The sequence below is a fragment of the Chiroxiphia lanceolata genome, chromosome 18, assembly GCF_009829145.1.
Source record: "Chiroxiphia lanceolata isolate bChiLan1 chromosome 18, bChiLan1.pri, whole genome shotgun sequence".
NCBI lineage: Eukaryota > Metazoa > Chordata > Aves > Passeriformes > Pipridae > Chiroxiphia > Chiroxiphia lanceolata.
In genome coordinates, this window is record NC_045654.1 from 8,874,234 (window position 1) to 8,889,072 (window position 14,839).

The following is a 14,839-nucleotide window of genomic DNA, read 5'->3' on the forward strand; positions in this document are numbered from 1 at the left end:
TTCTTCAACACATAAATCCTTCCTAAAAACAGTACTGGAGAGTTCTGAGGGTTTTAGGACAGCCTTTTGGGCTCTGCTCTGGAGATCACTCCTGGTGGCTGCACACACAGAGAGTCTTGTTCTGACACAGCCTGTGTGTCCCAAAAACGCTCCCGAAGGTTCAAAGCTACAGTCCATGCTGCTGATTGCCAGACCAGGGGCAGGGAGGGAGGGGATGGGGCCAGACCCTCCCCACCAGCACCAGCTGGTGCAACATGTGCTCCTCTGCACATGTGCAATGTGCTCCTCTGCAGCACCAGCAGCACATTCCCCATCCATCCTGGACACATGTCTGGCCCTAATGAGCCACTTAGAAATCAGTGATTTTATCAGTATTTCAAAACCAATGCAAGTTAAAGCTGCTAGAACCACTCTTAACTCAGCACTGTGGGCACAGATGGTGGAGATTATTTTTACAACAAGTTTTAGCCCCAAGTGAAAGCTCTGTATGTACAGACCAGAAATTCCACAGCCAAGCTGGAAAAAAAGTCTGGTTATGTGCAGACAGAAGCTTCTCCAACTAGGAAGGAAACCTCCCCAGCAGAGGTGCCTACAGACTGTCCCTGCAGTCCCAGCCTGAATGTGCAGCAAGAACAGCCACTTCTGCAGTATTTTTGTATTGCAGCTTCACAGAATAAACAGCCCAAAATCCCCTCTGCTATTCTCGTAAGCAACTGCTTCTCCCACCAACAAACTTAGTCCTTTGCACCTGAAGTCCTACCCAGTGACCATCTCGTGCATCTCACACGTGCTGTGTAACGGTGAGAAAGGATATAAGGATGGAATACCCACAGGGTGTCATTGAGCCAGTCCATGCCATTGTCCTGCTGCAACAGGCGGTCATATGTGATACACATGAATTTGATATCTTCCTCATCTATGCCCCCGTTCCAAATGTCATACAAAATGGTCATCTCCTCAAACTCGGAGCGCGGCCTGAACTGAGGCCGGGGTGGGGAATACTCTGGGGAAGGGATCACCGGGAGGTCCTCAGATGTTTTCTTCTGCCTTCGCCACTGTCTTTTAGGTTTAGCTTCTTCTTCCTTGAAGTCTTCATTCCACTGGTTCTCCAGTTCCTTAAATGGCAGTTTCTCCGCAACTGTCTCAGCTGCTATTTTCTCATGGAAACCGTCATTCCTGAAGTCCAGGGTGACGGCTTCAGGGTCTTTCAGTCCATAGTAAGCATCAGGATGTCCACTCAAGAGCTCTTTGCCCACAGGACCTTCCACCAAGGCCACTGGCACGGGAGGAGGTTCTATGGGTTTGCCTGAGTACACATCCAAGGAGAGGACAGAGGGTGGTGACCGCCTTGGCCGACCCGGCCTCCTTTTGGGAAGAACAGAAGGTGGTGGTGGGGGAGGAAGAATAGAAGCCCCAGGGGGTACTTCTGGTGAGAGCAAACCAGATTTTACTTCCGCCTTGCATTCCTCAATGGGCATTCTTCCATCTCCATGCATGCATGGCAGGGCTGCTACAGGTATTGGCTCATCAGGTGGCAAACCCATGTCCATGTGGAAATCTGCTTGGGGGGGGCTGGCGAAGGGGATAGGAGAAGGAACACTGTTCATGCTGATCGTAAGGGAAGCACCAAGAGGCTCTTTAAAGGGTTTCTCATCCAGCTCATCCTCTGACTGTTTCTTGCCAGACAGAAGGCAAGGAATGGTAGCACCAGCCTCTGGGAAAGTGGGCGTGAAATTGAAATCTCTCCCAGGAGTCCGAGGAATGCCACTGTTAATGCCAGGAGATTGGGACGGGTAGGAAAAGGGGCTCCCTGGGACTTGAGGGGAACTGAGGGTCAAGCTGCTTCCTGTAAGGGGAGCATCACTTCCTGGCGTGGCTGGAACAGTGTCCGTGCTCTGCGACTTCGCAAGAGGGTGTGAAGACTTGGCCAAAATGTCCCGCCCAGGAGTCCTCGGAATCTCCTCTTCCACAGACGTTTTGGTCACCATTAATTGTTCAGGGAACTTTTCTGGAGGGACTAAAGATTCCTCCTTACCGGGAGTCGATGGCAAGGGAAGCATGGAGGATGGCACCTTGTGGGCTGGAAGCAAAAGTGTGTCAGTCTCCGAGTGGATCATCACCTCCCGTCCCGGCGTGCGGGGCAGCCGCTCGTCCTCCTCCGCTGTCGAGGGCAGCTTTGGTTTAGCACGAGCTTCTGAGTTGCTGTCGTCAGATTTGCCAAAGAAGCTGCTTTTGTTGGGCAGAGGTTCTCCGAAGACTCCCACTGGAGTGGAGATACAGAGCGTCGCCTCCTCATCTTGAGATTCAGGCTTTGGACCTTCCTGGACCTCTGGCTCCAGCATGGAAGTGGGTTCAGACTCTTCCTCTGAAAGGGGAAAAGAGAGAAAAATCAAGAGCTTTGCCTCCACTTGTCAGTAAAGGCATGTTTAAGATGCCACGGTTAGAGAACAGCTCAATTCCACTGGGAGGCTTAAAAACGCCAATGCTTTACATTTTGGAGGCATGGAGTGTGGAGTAATTAGACACTACCACAGGCATTCCTAATGGACCATAAAAAACCCGCACTATTAATTTGAGGATTAGCTACAACACAGACCAGAACGAAGGTTTTCTGCTTTCAAAATCCCTGACAACCTTTTGTACAGACATAAAAAGATTCAGTGGATTGTGGGGCGAGGACTTTGGAGGAGAGCTCCTGGAGCCTCGAGCTATCAGCTTGTCTGATGTGGGAAGGTAAACTCATTGCAAGGCCAAGGAGCACCCTCAGCTCTCCAAGGAGGGAGTGGTGAAGGGAGGAGCAGAACACTCTTGAACAACACACGAAGGAAACGGGAAGCCCTTGTAATGAATGAGGAGACACTCAGATGGTATCAATGAGGCAATTTATATGCTGCTCTCCCTGCAGCAGCCTCATTTGTCTGGAGTTTATTTACCCACTTAGGGCCAGGTCCAAAAGGAATCAACGGTGAATCTTGTTAGGCAGCTCAAAATAACATTTTCAAGTGGGAGAGGAAAAGGAGGTGAAAATGCCTGGAGAACTGGAAGGGAAGAATTCCTCATTTGTGCTGAACGAACCAGAGAGTGGCTGGAGAAGAGTCTGAGCCCTTCTCAGAAGGGTCTGGGCTGCTCCAGAAAAATGTGGCAGTTTGAGCTTGTTCCCACAGCTTACCTGGAAAGCTCATTCCACATGTGAAGGTGCCCAAGTGCAGGTGTTCCCAAATTTATGTCCTTTCTGCACACTGACCTGTTCTAGGAAGGTTAGTGCAAAACCAGACCCATATAGCTTCCCAGTCACAAACTTTGATACTAAACCAAAAAAAAAAAGCCAGTAGTGACACAGTAAGCACAGACTCCTGTTCTGTTTTAGCAGCCATGGTTTTTCTATCTTGAGCTTCAGCCACCACCCAATCCGTCACCCTTGGACGATGACAACTGTTCGGTTCCTGTAGGACACTAAACTGGCTCAGGATAAGATTCTGGATACAGTAACCACAGTATTTTTAGTAGCAGATGGCTTGTGTAAAGCTCCTTACTAGGAAGGAAAGTTCAGCACAGACCTTTTTCCCTGTACAGATAATCCCAGCCTAGAGCCAAGAGGAAGGAAGAGAACATAGGAAATACAAACCCATGCATATTGGATACTGTGAGAAAATGTACTTGGAAATGTGGTAAACTGTGCCAGGGCACATGGAAAGGCATACCTGGCCTACAGATGGGAGAGAGAGCAAGTTTTGTCTCCTGGTCTCTTTCCATAACCAAGTGTTTCAGAGTTTCAGCAGCAAGAGATGCCCCTGTGATTTGGCCACATTCACTTTCCCCTGCCTTGATTTCTTCATGGCCTTCATCTTTCACTGCCAAAGCTGGCTCGGCGAGTCCCAAGCCCGTTGCATCCATGTAGTCATCCACAGGATACAGCTCCAAAATAGTCTCCCTCTCGTCGTCAGGAATCTCATGACCGGCAGGTTCATGCTCTGTCTCAGCAACCATGGCTTCTCTGTCTTGATCTTCAGCCACCTCTTCCTCCTCTTCCTCCTCCTCATCTTCATCGTCATCATCATCCTCCTCATCATCATCCGAGTCTGAACTTGACTCGAATTCAGAGGAGTCCTCACTTTCATCGGATGATTCAACTTCAGCCTTGGAAGACGAGGGACTTGCTACATCTACAAGAACAAATTACCATTAGTTCCGCTTTCTGGCCTCAATCAGGGGCAAATATCCCTTCCACACTGTAAGGGCATGGAAACAGCAACAACAGCAGCGTGTGGGTTTGAAGGAGTGGCCTCTCAATTTATTTATTTTTGCAGAGATTTATAAATCCTGCCTTTGGATGCTTACAGCAATGACCATACAGCAGGCAGTTCCACGAGCAGTGCTGCCTGGCACCTTGCCCACGTGGATTGTACCTTCTACTAAGATTTTCTGCTGCCTTTACAAACAGATTTAAAAAGTAGAAACTACCACCTTCCAGAGCAGGAACTGATTGGTAGGACAGAAAGTTATTAGTGGCCAAATTAGCCCTGTTTGAAATCCGGTCCCTTCTCCTCCCAGCCACTCATGTTTCATAGTGCAAGCACACACTCAGCTGACTCTGAGACCTCTGCCCTCCTGCCAGGCTGGGCTGAGATCACTCAGGGGCTGGAGAGCTACTGCAAAGGGACCCACAGACTGAGGGATTGCCAAGTCTTGCAGGTAACAATTAAAAATACCTGTTACATCTTGTATAAAACTGCTGTCAGTGAAAGAAGTAACAGAATCAGCTCACAAGTGCAGAAGGGAGATTCCAGCTGACCCTGCTGCTTCCACTGGAACTGCTTACCCTCCTCGGAGTCCTGCTCCTCCTCTTTGTCACTTGTGTCTATGCCTGTCTCCTCCTCCTCATCTTCATCCTCATCATCGTCATCTTCATCCTCATCATCTTCATCCTCCTCCTCCTCCTCTTCCTCCTTTGCAAGAAAGCATTGCCAAAAATGAACAGTGCCTGACCCTGTGACCTGGCTGTCACTGTAGTAGTCACCAGTGGATCCCAAGGAGGTTGATCAGAGAAGCTGCAGAGGGAATGACCTTTACAGAGGCTCTCTGAGGACAGATCCCAACAGCAGCACTCATCTCCTAAAGAAGGGAACTTTGGCATATGGCATTACCAGGCCCCCTTTTAATGACAGACAGCATGGAAAGTGTAGTCACAAACCAACACACCTTGCCAGGTGCTGCTTTCGCCAAGCCTCCCTCTTCTTCTTGTTCCTCTTCCTTCTCTGAGGAGGACTCTTCCTCCTTCCCTGATGTCTCATCTCCCTCTTCTCCCTCACTGTCGAGCTCCAACGGCCTTGCTGGTCGCCGCCTCAGCCCCACTGCTTCTCCATCCTTCTTTGACAGGTCAGATGTGGTATCGGAAGCATCCCTGTCCCTCTCTGACTCTGAGGAGCAAAAACAGGATGGAAACTGCCATCAAACACCTCGCAAGGGAGGGAAAGAGTTAACTACACAAAAATTTTTTCTCTGGGAAGATGGAAGTGACAAGTCCCCAGGCTTACAGGGACATGCTAATGTCACAGTGCAGGGGTGCAGAGTGCTGATGGTAAAATGTGGGTGGCCAAGGCTGACACACTCCAGGCAGAACAGCCAGGAGACATGGCACGACTGAGATCAGGACAGGTAACCTGAATTTAATGCCTTTTTATTTTAAGTGTTTTACAAAACTCTCCCTCTGTACTCTGGCTTCAAAACCAGTTGTTAGTCTGAATCAATTTTAACTTGAATTCATGCTTTTATGCAAAACAAAGGGTTTTCAAAGTTTTATCTTCTCTCTACTCTTCCCTGGTTGTAGGAAATAGTGTTAAGATATTTTCAAATAGATTTTTCTGGCAAAAACCTTTGTTTTCTTTTAAAATCAAATGCAGAGAAAACTGTTACATGCCCCAAGCAGTCCATGAACCCACCTGAGCTCCCCCTGCTGGGGCCCAGCAGAGATAAAATAGGTTACAAGTTATTCTTAAAAGGTGGGTCTTAAATTTCCCGCCAGTGAATTTAAGGTAACTGAACCCAGAGGCGCCATCTCCCAGCTCTCAGAGCTTTGTGAGGAGCAGGGCTTGGCTCAGATCCCTGATTCTGTGTTTAACTGTAAGCAAGGACACTGCTGTGAAGTTTAAAGGGATTCAGCTTGTGTGTGGTTTGCATCTGCTCTTGGGTTTCACACAAATGTGCTTTGCAAACCTTCATCTTCATCATCGACAGAAGTAGAAGGCCGGATTCTCTTCTGATCTCCTGCTGAGGCAGCTTCAGGTGGCTCCTTTCTTTTAACCTGAACAAAGGACACAATTAGCATTTCTGAAAGTTTAGAAACAGCAGAAATCAACTTCTTAAGCAAATTACCACTTCTTTGCTTTGCCATGGTCACTTACACTCAGAAACCAAGGGCCACTTCCCAGCTCTTGATCCCTTTATTTGCTTGCAAACAGAATTTCATTGTGAATGAAATTCTACCCCTTCAATTTGCATCAAAACACTCTGGGTACCAGCATGGGGCATGTCATCACCAGGTACTTTGAGGATGACAGAGAAAACTCTTGACAAATCCATGTGTCTGAGATGTAGCAGAACAGAAAGAGAGCCTAAGCCTAAGGCATCTTAAAGTACATCAAAGCAACTTTTATGCTAAATAAAGACTGCAGAATTTGTCATTCCAAATCTTTACTAGCACCTTCTGTGCATTCAAAATCCTAATTTCAGGGAAGCCCTCTACCCTCTCCCACCCCACACTTTTTTTTTAAGATACTTTGAATTTTTACGCAAATGCTCTTTAAAATAGGTGACTCTATGCTGGTGAGTCTCAGTCTGCAAACTCACAGGAGACAGAGTTTAACCAGCTTCAGGTGAGACTCAGCTGCCAAACTGCCACACATTCCAAACAAAACAGTAACTGTGTAAAGCACTACAAGCATAAGTGTATTTTTACAACCGTGCTGAAATGCTCTGCCCTAAACACAGGCAAATGTCCCATTTCCCTTGCAGAGGGAATTGTCTACAGACAATTCACACAGGTGGAAGATGAAAAGTAAGGCTGGGACAGAGGGTCCTTGCTCTGGTACTGGGGGGTAACAGTGATGCCAGAAGCAACCCCGTGAGTGAACACAGAGCAGAGTGAACAGCTTGAGGGCTGTGGGGCACAAACCCAGCCAGGCCTGTCCTCCTAAGGCTCCTCTGGGGAATGTCAGCATAAGGATGCCAGTTTTCTGTTTTCACCTTGAAGGATGGCAGCCGGATGGCCCCTCGTAGCCCAATGCCCAGGCCGATTGCCTCGTATCCCAGGCCTTCTCCTTTGTTCCAGTTCTCCAAAAGACAGGATGCAATTCGATCCTTTGGCTTTGGTTTTTCCTCCACTTCTCCTCCAGACTTCACTGGAGTGAGAGACGCCTGCAACAGAGAAAGCACACTTGAGAGGGGAAGTTTCCTGGGAAGGACACAAACCCTGGAAACCATTTAGACAGTCAAAGTTCGGGAAATATCACTGCCCTGCCCAGGCATTCGTTTCTTTGATGGCATCTGAAGATGCCCCACATGGCCACATACACTTGAAAGCAAACAGAGCTGCGCACACACCTCTTACAAGTAACTCGAGTGTTCTTTAGGCAAGTCAGCCAGTGTGTTATCTACCTCCTTTGATAACCCACATAGCTGAAAACAACTCCAGACCTTCCAGTGGGGAAGACTCTCCTTTTTTTGAGTGTAAGGCAAAATATAGTGCGTCAAAAATCACACACATTCCTGTGTTTCCTTAGCAACCACAGCCCAAGCCCACAAAACCTGTCAGAAGGCTCCAGTGCTGGAAACAGGAAAATCAAAATATTCGGGTGAAACACAAAATTTGGTCACTGGACATACAGCCTCAACAAACCTCGTTTCACCAGAGCTGAGGTGTGAAGGAAGAGCAGGAATTCAGATCCCTGCAGCTGTGGAGAGCTGGCTGAGCTAGGAGAGCATCACACGTGGTGGCACATCACACTCTGCCACCTCTTCCTGAGTGAAGGGCACTGGAGGTAACACTCATTTGCATCAGCCCATGGCACAACACCATCTAACAAGCTGTTTTTTCTTACACACTAACAGAGCTCGTGTGCTGGAGTGGGCTGTAATCACTGAGGAGGCAGCCTAAGCTCAGCTCTCCCACTAATAAGGGATAAGACTAATGGGAATACCAAGCAGAGAATCCAAGCAGCAGCACTCCGTGGCCAGGGATGACTGGTTATTCCTGGCACTCTGCTTAATGCATTTTACTCAGGCTCTCAAACCCAAACTCATCCCTAGATTTGGGAACAGGGAAAAGCTTTCCCCTATCTTAGGTAGTAGACAAGGCCCACGGAATGTGCTGCCTTCCCGAGCAACGTGGTCCTTCACAGCCTGCTCCCTGTACATTTTCCATTCTGTCTGACACAGGACACCAGCGTTATCCTTGAGCCTTCCCAACTTTTACCTATGGTAAGATACCTCCTGGCAGTCAATCAGCTGCCTGAATTGATTCCTTTGATAGAATGTAACAGCCAAAATCAGTGTCATGGCAAAGCAAGTGGGGACCTGACCTCCAGCTGCCACCAAGGAGCCCAGCTGGGTCATCCTCACACATACACCATAGAGAGGGACAGTTTAAGCTGAACAATCGTATTTAATTTTCTTATGGCTGAGAAGGAATCCTGTCCTACTCCAATGCCAGGGGTGCCCAGTCCTAGAGAAAGGAGGTTCTGAAACCTGTGAGGTTTTTCTCCACACAACAGTAACATGTGGCCTGGCAGAAGCCTTTCCAGGCAGTGCCCTGGGGCAGAAATGGTTCTGGCATCTCTGTTCCTGGACAGAAAGCACACGTGGTTTTCCATGCAGCAGTTTCCTATTTTCAATTACACTGCTCACATCCAACATAACCTGTGGCAAGGACTGTGGTGAGTTGCTGTGGTACAGCCAGCTTCCCTTCCCAAACTGGGTTACAAGTTCCAGGTGAGGGAGGAACATGCCAAATCCAGCCATAGCTTGGGGTGTAAAAAGAGCCTGAAGATCTGCCTTGACTTGCTTCTATTTCTTCAGTGCAGATATCTGGTTTAAAACAATTTCTCGAGTATTTCAGTTGTTGCTTTTGCAACTATGTACTGGATCTGTTTCCTTCATCGCCCTGGAAACTCGGGGGCCTCCTCCAAAACTGTCAGCACACGCTCGCTGGCAGGGGGAAAAGCTCTGAGCATTAGTCAGGAGAGTGATGGTGTTTCTTGCTGCATGTCACACCAGCCAGCTCTGAGCCAGAGCAAATTACACTGTCATAAAACAGCTGTTAGGCAACAGCATTACTAACCTTCCAGAAAGCCAAGCAGCTCTCCCAGGCACCAGAGTTAACATGCAACTGGTTTACAAAAGCAGGTGGGGAAGATACTGCACTGAAAACTGACATCTGAGACACAAGATCTATCTGCAGGCTGTGGCTTGGTTTGTTGTTACTTTTTCAATAATTCACTGTAATGGTGATTTTGAGGTTTGCATGAACCTTTCTGCAGTATTACTTTTTTTTTTTGGTAGTGACAAATTCACCACACATTAGATCACAGAGCTGTTTCCTGGCTGAGGTACACTTCAAATTGGGTGAGAAAGGATCAGATGATTCATGCAAAGCTGTTTTCTTAACTAATCCCTGGAACTCCTCACGTATTTGGCCAACGCTCAGCTTTTGAGTTAATTGCTGCTGTGAACATGCACTGAGGAGGTGGGAGAACTGGAAATACCCACAGATCTCATCACACAAAGTGGGGAACACAAAACAGCGACTTGGTGCTTTCAAACACTCCTCTCGCAACTGACTTTAGTTTTTTGGAGCTAAACTTGGTTCTGATGGCAAAGCAGCATGAAATACCTGTATATACAGAGTGACACCATGGAAATAAGCCAGGTTCAATATCCAGGTGCTAAGCTGGCCCCAGGCAGGTGCCTGTAGTGACTGAGCACCTTCCAGATACCTGCAAGCTGAGTCTGGTGCTGCTGCCTACCCCAGCACACAGACCAGCCCCATGGGCATGCGTGGAGCCAGGTGAGGGACAAGGACATGTGTGTCTCCCACTTAATTTCAGCAGCCTCCAGCAAAGGGGTTTCTCACAGCAAAGCTACTCCGTGGCTTTATTTTTGTCTTCTGTTTTAGTTACCATAACAATTTAGGGTTGTGGGTTCTTTTAAAGTCGGTTCCAGACCCCTGCTGATGCATGCCCTGGCCACAAGCACCAAGAACAGTTTAGGATCCAGCAGAGAGCGTGTGAAAGCCTACCTTTGCCAGACGTTCCTTCTTGTCCCACCAGTCATCAAATGCCCGAAACGCCACGACTTCCACCATCTTGCGGTTCAGGTCCCTTTTCATGATAGCCTTTAGTTCCTTCACTATGACCAGGAGGACTCCATCCACAGTGGCTTTGTGGGGATCTTCCTTCTTCGGCTCATACCCCGGTGGTGGAACCGAGGGGTCAAACTTGGGCAGTGGGGGCCACTGCTGCCCACGGCCGAGAGCAGCTCCCATGGAGAAAGGGCGGTAGGGAGGGAGGTTCACAAACTGCATCCGGCCCGTCATGAAAGGGGGATACTGGTACGTGTTCTGTGCCTGCATCATGCGGCTCAGCATCTGAGTTTGCATCTGGAAGGACATGGGCATCCCACCCCACTGGTTGCCCAAGACACTTATCATATCCACCTGCATGACAGGGAACATGCCGGGATGGAAGGGAGGGAGCGGAGGCAAGATGTGCGGCGGGGGGACCCCGGGAGGGGCCGGGAGCGGCGGCGGGGGGACGGTGACGGCGGGGTGGGTGGGTGGAGGTGGCGGAGGCAGCGGTGGAGGCATCGGGAAGCCTGGCTGGGGAGGAGGCGGAGGAGGAAGAGGAGGGAATCCCGGTGGTGGCAGAGGGGGGATCGACGGGGCCATCACGGCCGTGTTGCTGACGGAGGAGTTCACCACAATGGTTTTGGCACATTCCGCGCTGGTGATGGGCGCTGGGTTGGTCTCGTCGTCAGAGATCTCCATGTCCTCTCCTGAGGAATGCTGACCCTGTGACAAAAGAGAGAGTAAAGGTGACCAGCACATTCCTTTTACGTTCAACACCACAGGGCGGGAACGCTTCAAACAAAAGCTAAGTTTAACACACAGTTTAATTGGGAATAGGGGAAAGCGAGCCAGCGATGCTCTGAAAAGACAGGCCCCCGAGCAGCTGGTGCCTATTGAAGCTTTTCTCTTCCATGTCAGACCTCAGGAATCAGTGAGGTAAAAGCTTTCTAAAAGAGCATCAGTACAAACTGAACAAAACCCTCAGCTTCTATGGAACAGGAGGAATTGCTCCCATGCTCAGCAAAATACACACAATTCAAATGTCTCTCACTGCAAGACACATTCTCTCTCATTTGCATCTAATACTGACAGGTACATTACACCGTGAGTTTTTATTCCTTAGTCTCTCCACACACAAAGAATTACCCTGTTTTTTAATTAAAATCCCAGCTCATTTGCTCCCAACTCTTAACCTCTAATTGAGAGAAGACAACACTTCCACATGGCTGCTGCTATAAAAGTTGTCTTGACTAGACCACAGCAATTCACGTGGGAAAAAAAGAGCCACGAATCTTGTTAAATTGCTTTTAAACATCAAAGTGATAAATGCTGGAATTCAAAGACATAGAATATGTCATGTTTGGGGGCAAAAGGATTACTTTCCTAGCCATAAGAAATACAGAGGTATAGAAAATGCTAAAACTATGTCCCACCTCCTTTGCCAAAGGGATGGAAACTGGACTGAAACAGAGGCTTCCTGCTTGCTCTGAAGTCTCAAAGCTGCCTGACTAGGTCTTGTAAAACAGAAAAGCCTCAGGAACCCAACAGCACATGGTCACACCTGCACACTGTGTCCTACAGGCACTTAAGTCCTCAAGGTTTCTCCAGCACCAAGAATCCACATGCATAACTGTCACATCCCTCAGGTACTGTTAAAACAAACCCCAATAAGAAATACAGCAACCCAACACTGCTGGAAGACATATCCACACACTGACAGTTTATCTAGGAAACAGGAATGGGGCTGATCTCTCACTAGAGTGATGACAGCAGACAGGACAGAGTCCCAGTAACCTTCTCCAAAAATATTTCTCACATTGCTGATCTCAGTAAAGACCATCTTCATGTCACCAGAGCCCTCCTGCCTGCTCTGGGAGCTGCAGGCTCCAGCCCAGTTGAGCCAGGAAAAGAACACCATCAAGTGGTCTGATAGTGCCTCTCTCTGTCACAATCCTGGCAAGAGTTTTGGAACCTGATGGCTGCTTTCAGCCAAATTTGACTGTAGATCCCAGAAATATTTATTATTTTCTCCGTGTTTTGTGCCAGCAGGTACCTCTTCTGCCTGCTCTCCCACCAGTCACCCCACTCTGAAAGGAAAGAGCAGTGTCAGACACTGGAAGTTCTGGGGAGAGCTGCTGGGGAAGAAGCCTTTACAGAATCATGGAATATGCTGAGCTGGAAGAGGACCCACAAGGATCATCAAGTCCAACTCTGAGCCCTGCACAAGACACCCCAAGGGTCACAGCACAGGTCTGAGAGCGTTGTCCAAACGCTTCTTGAAGTCTGTCAGGCTTTGTTGGCAGTTCTCTCCCTGAAGCAGCTGTGATTTGATTTTTAACCTGTGAATCTTGCACTGGGTTACAGGAACAAAACCAAGAACAGCTGAGTTGACTCTGCTATGAACTGCCACTGGGTGAAGCTGAGCAACCACAACTATCCAAATCACACCAAACACTTCATGTTTTATCAAAGGTCATCTCTGCTACAGCAGCCACCACCAGAGAGCAGGCTGAGCACGGCGCTCGCAGCAGCAGCTGTGCAAATCCTCCGTCCTGGCACCTCCCCTCGCCTGCCTTCCCCGCATTCCACTGCTGCAGCACCCGGAGCCTCACGGAACGCGTGGGGCATCCCCAAAAAGCCCCTCGCAGTTTTAGTGGTCTGAAAATGCCCAGCAAGGACACTCATTCACCTGGCAAGCCCCGAGCGAGTGCTGTCGACCCTCTGCTAATGGTGGCAGAGAGGGGACTCTCCTGTAGTCACAGAGTCACTTCAGTGCATCTTTATGTGCAGGGAGGACTCCAAGGGCTGTTTTGAAAACCCTGAAATGAACAGCTGAAAACCGAAGTAGAAATAATAATCCATTGCACTTCAGTCTTTCCAAAGCCCAATTGTATCATTCCCTCGAGGTGTCCACATCTGGCTAACGCTCCCCAGTGGGTGTCACACCCTGCATCCTCGCCCCAGCTGCTCTATTGCAGTCACGTCCCACGCCGAGAATGCCAGGGAATGAAAGGACATTCTGCAGTTTCAACTGCTGCAGCTCCAGTGAAAGAAGCAAAGGAAGAGCAAAGATGACTGTGGCAGGTGTAAACAAGTTTCCTGTGAAACAGACCCCGTTTTTCAGTAAGTGAACACAAAAGGCCCTGTTAAAAGCACTGGCTCCAGCTGCAAAAGCTGGATGATGCTAAAGGTCAGCGTTGAACAGAAAGCCAGGAGCGTTCAGGCTACCAAAGACAGACCAAATCAGCTTCAAATTCACATTCATCTCATCTGATGGGGTATGGAGAAAAGTCACCTCATGAAGCCTCAGGGGACCACCAGGTAGTGCCAGGCCACAAATTCTCCCCAGTCCCTCGTGTAGGACCCTGCACCCTCCCAGAGCCACCCAACACCAGTGTGAGTCACAGCTCAGGACTGGTCTCTGGTGAGCACACAGCACCAGACCCAAAGAACCTGCCTAAGACAACACATCATCCCTTCCTGGAGCACCACCAGCCCTGAGCCCATCTCAGCCAGTTCTGCCACAGGAGACCCCTCGTGCTCACCCAGAGCCCACTCCCAGCCACACCAGCCTTTACCCACTCTCAGTACCAATGAATCCTGCCTGATAAACAAGGTTGGTTTTCCCTCTTGAAGGAAATACCACACAGAAAAAGCCAATCCTGAAACTGCAGAGAGGTGGCAGGACTAGCAGGATTCCATGCTGTAGGGCACAGAGCTTCCTTCATTCATACAGGCATTTATTTTTACTTAAGCTGAAATGAGAACTGCTAAAGCAAAAACCAGCACGTTCGGAAAATTTAAAAGTTTTTTTTTAAATTCTTCTGGTGCTCAGATGGGTGTGCAGGAAGCAACACCAGATTCCCTGCTTCCTACAGGGCTGGGCTGACAACTCACCTGCACTTGCACAGTTCACACAGTCTGTGCTCCAGTTTTATCCCAAGCAAGATGGAAAGGGAAAGGGAAAGAGATTAAGTGACAGGGAGAAAAAGATCAGAAAAGGCACAGGAGGGTGGGGGGAAGAATCACAAGGTTAGGAAAGAGGTCAAACCAAAAGAAGATCATCTACAAGGAAGGCTTTAAAGAAAGTTAAGAGAAATGAATATTTAAAGAGGATGAGTGGTTACAGGAAAGTCATATCTAAGGGGGGAAAACGTAGACACCAAGTAAAAGAGATCAAGGTAGAGACAGAAAACCAAGGGGAGACATATCTTCTGTTCTATGAGTTTCTTTTCATTCACCTGTCTGAACCCGGATTTACTACGGTTACAACTGAATACCTCTCAGGGTATTCAGTAGCTCAAAAGTAGCTATGCTGTCCTCTCAAAGAAACCCCTTCTAGCTGGCCTCCCTCTTTGCTCTCACAAGCAGAAAAAAGTGAGCTGATAGATGACACACATAGTGCCATGAGGATGTCATGGCCATCACTGTCAAAAAATCTGTGTCAGTCAGTCCTGCAGTTCACCCGCCTGTTTCTGAGGTCATCTGGTACAATGCCAC

At 48.7% G+C, this 14,839-nt stretch overlaps 1 protein-coding gene across 2 annotated transcripts in view; it reads right to left on the bottom strand.

The window, feature by feature from the left end:
• SETD1B (SET domain containing 1B, histone lysine methyltransferase) overlaps nt 1-14,839 on the bottom strand; it is a 62,461-nt gene that overhangs the window by 20,638 nt on the left and 26,984 nt on the right. For both annotated transcript variants that reach the window (XM_032705389.1, XM_032705388.1), the window contains exons 7-13: nt 10,292-11,062; nt 7,243-7,413; nt 6,214-6,301; nt 5,200-5,417; nt 4,820-4,946; nt 3,702-4,163; nt 815-2,365 (exon numbers count right to left, since the gene is read on the bottom strand). In XM_032705389.1, the coding sequence (XP_032561280.1) occupies nt 815-2,365; nt 3,702-4,163; nt 4,820-4,946; nt 5,200-5,417; nt 6,214-6,301; nt 7,243-7,413; nt 10,292-11,062 (3,388 nt within the window). The remainder of the gene's footprint in view (nt 1-814; nt 2,366-3,701; nt 4,164-4,819; nt 4,947-5,199; nt 5,418-6,213; nt 6,302-7,242; nt 7,414-10,291; nt 11,063-14,839) is intronic.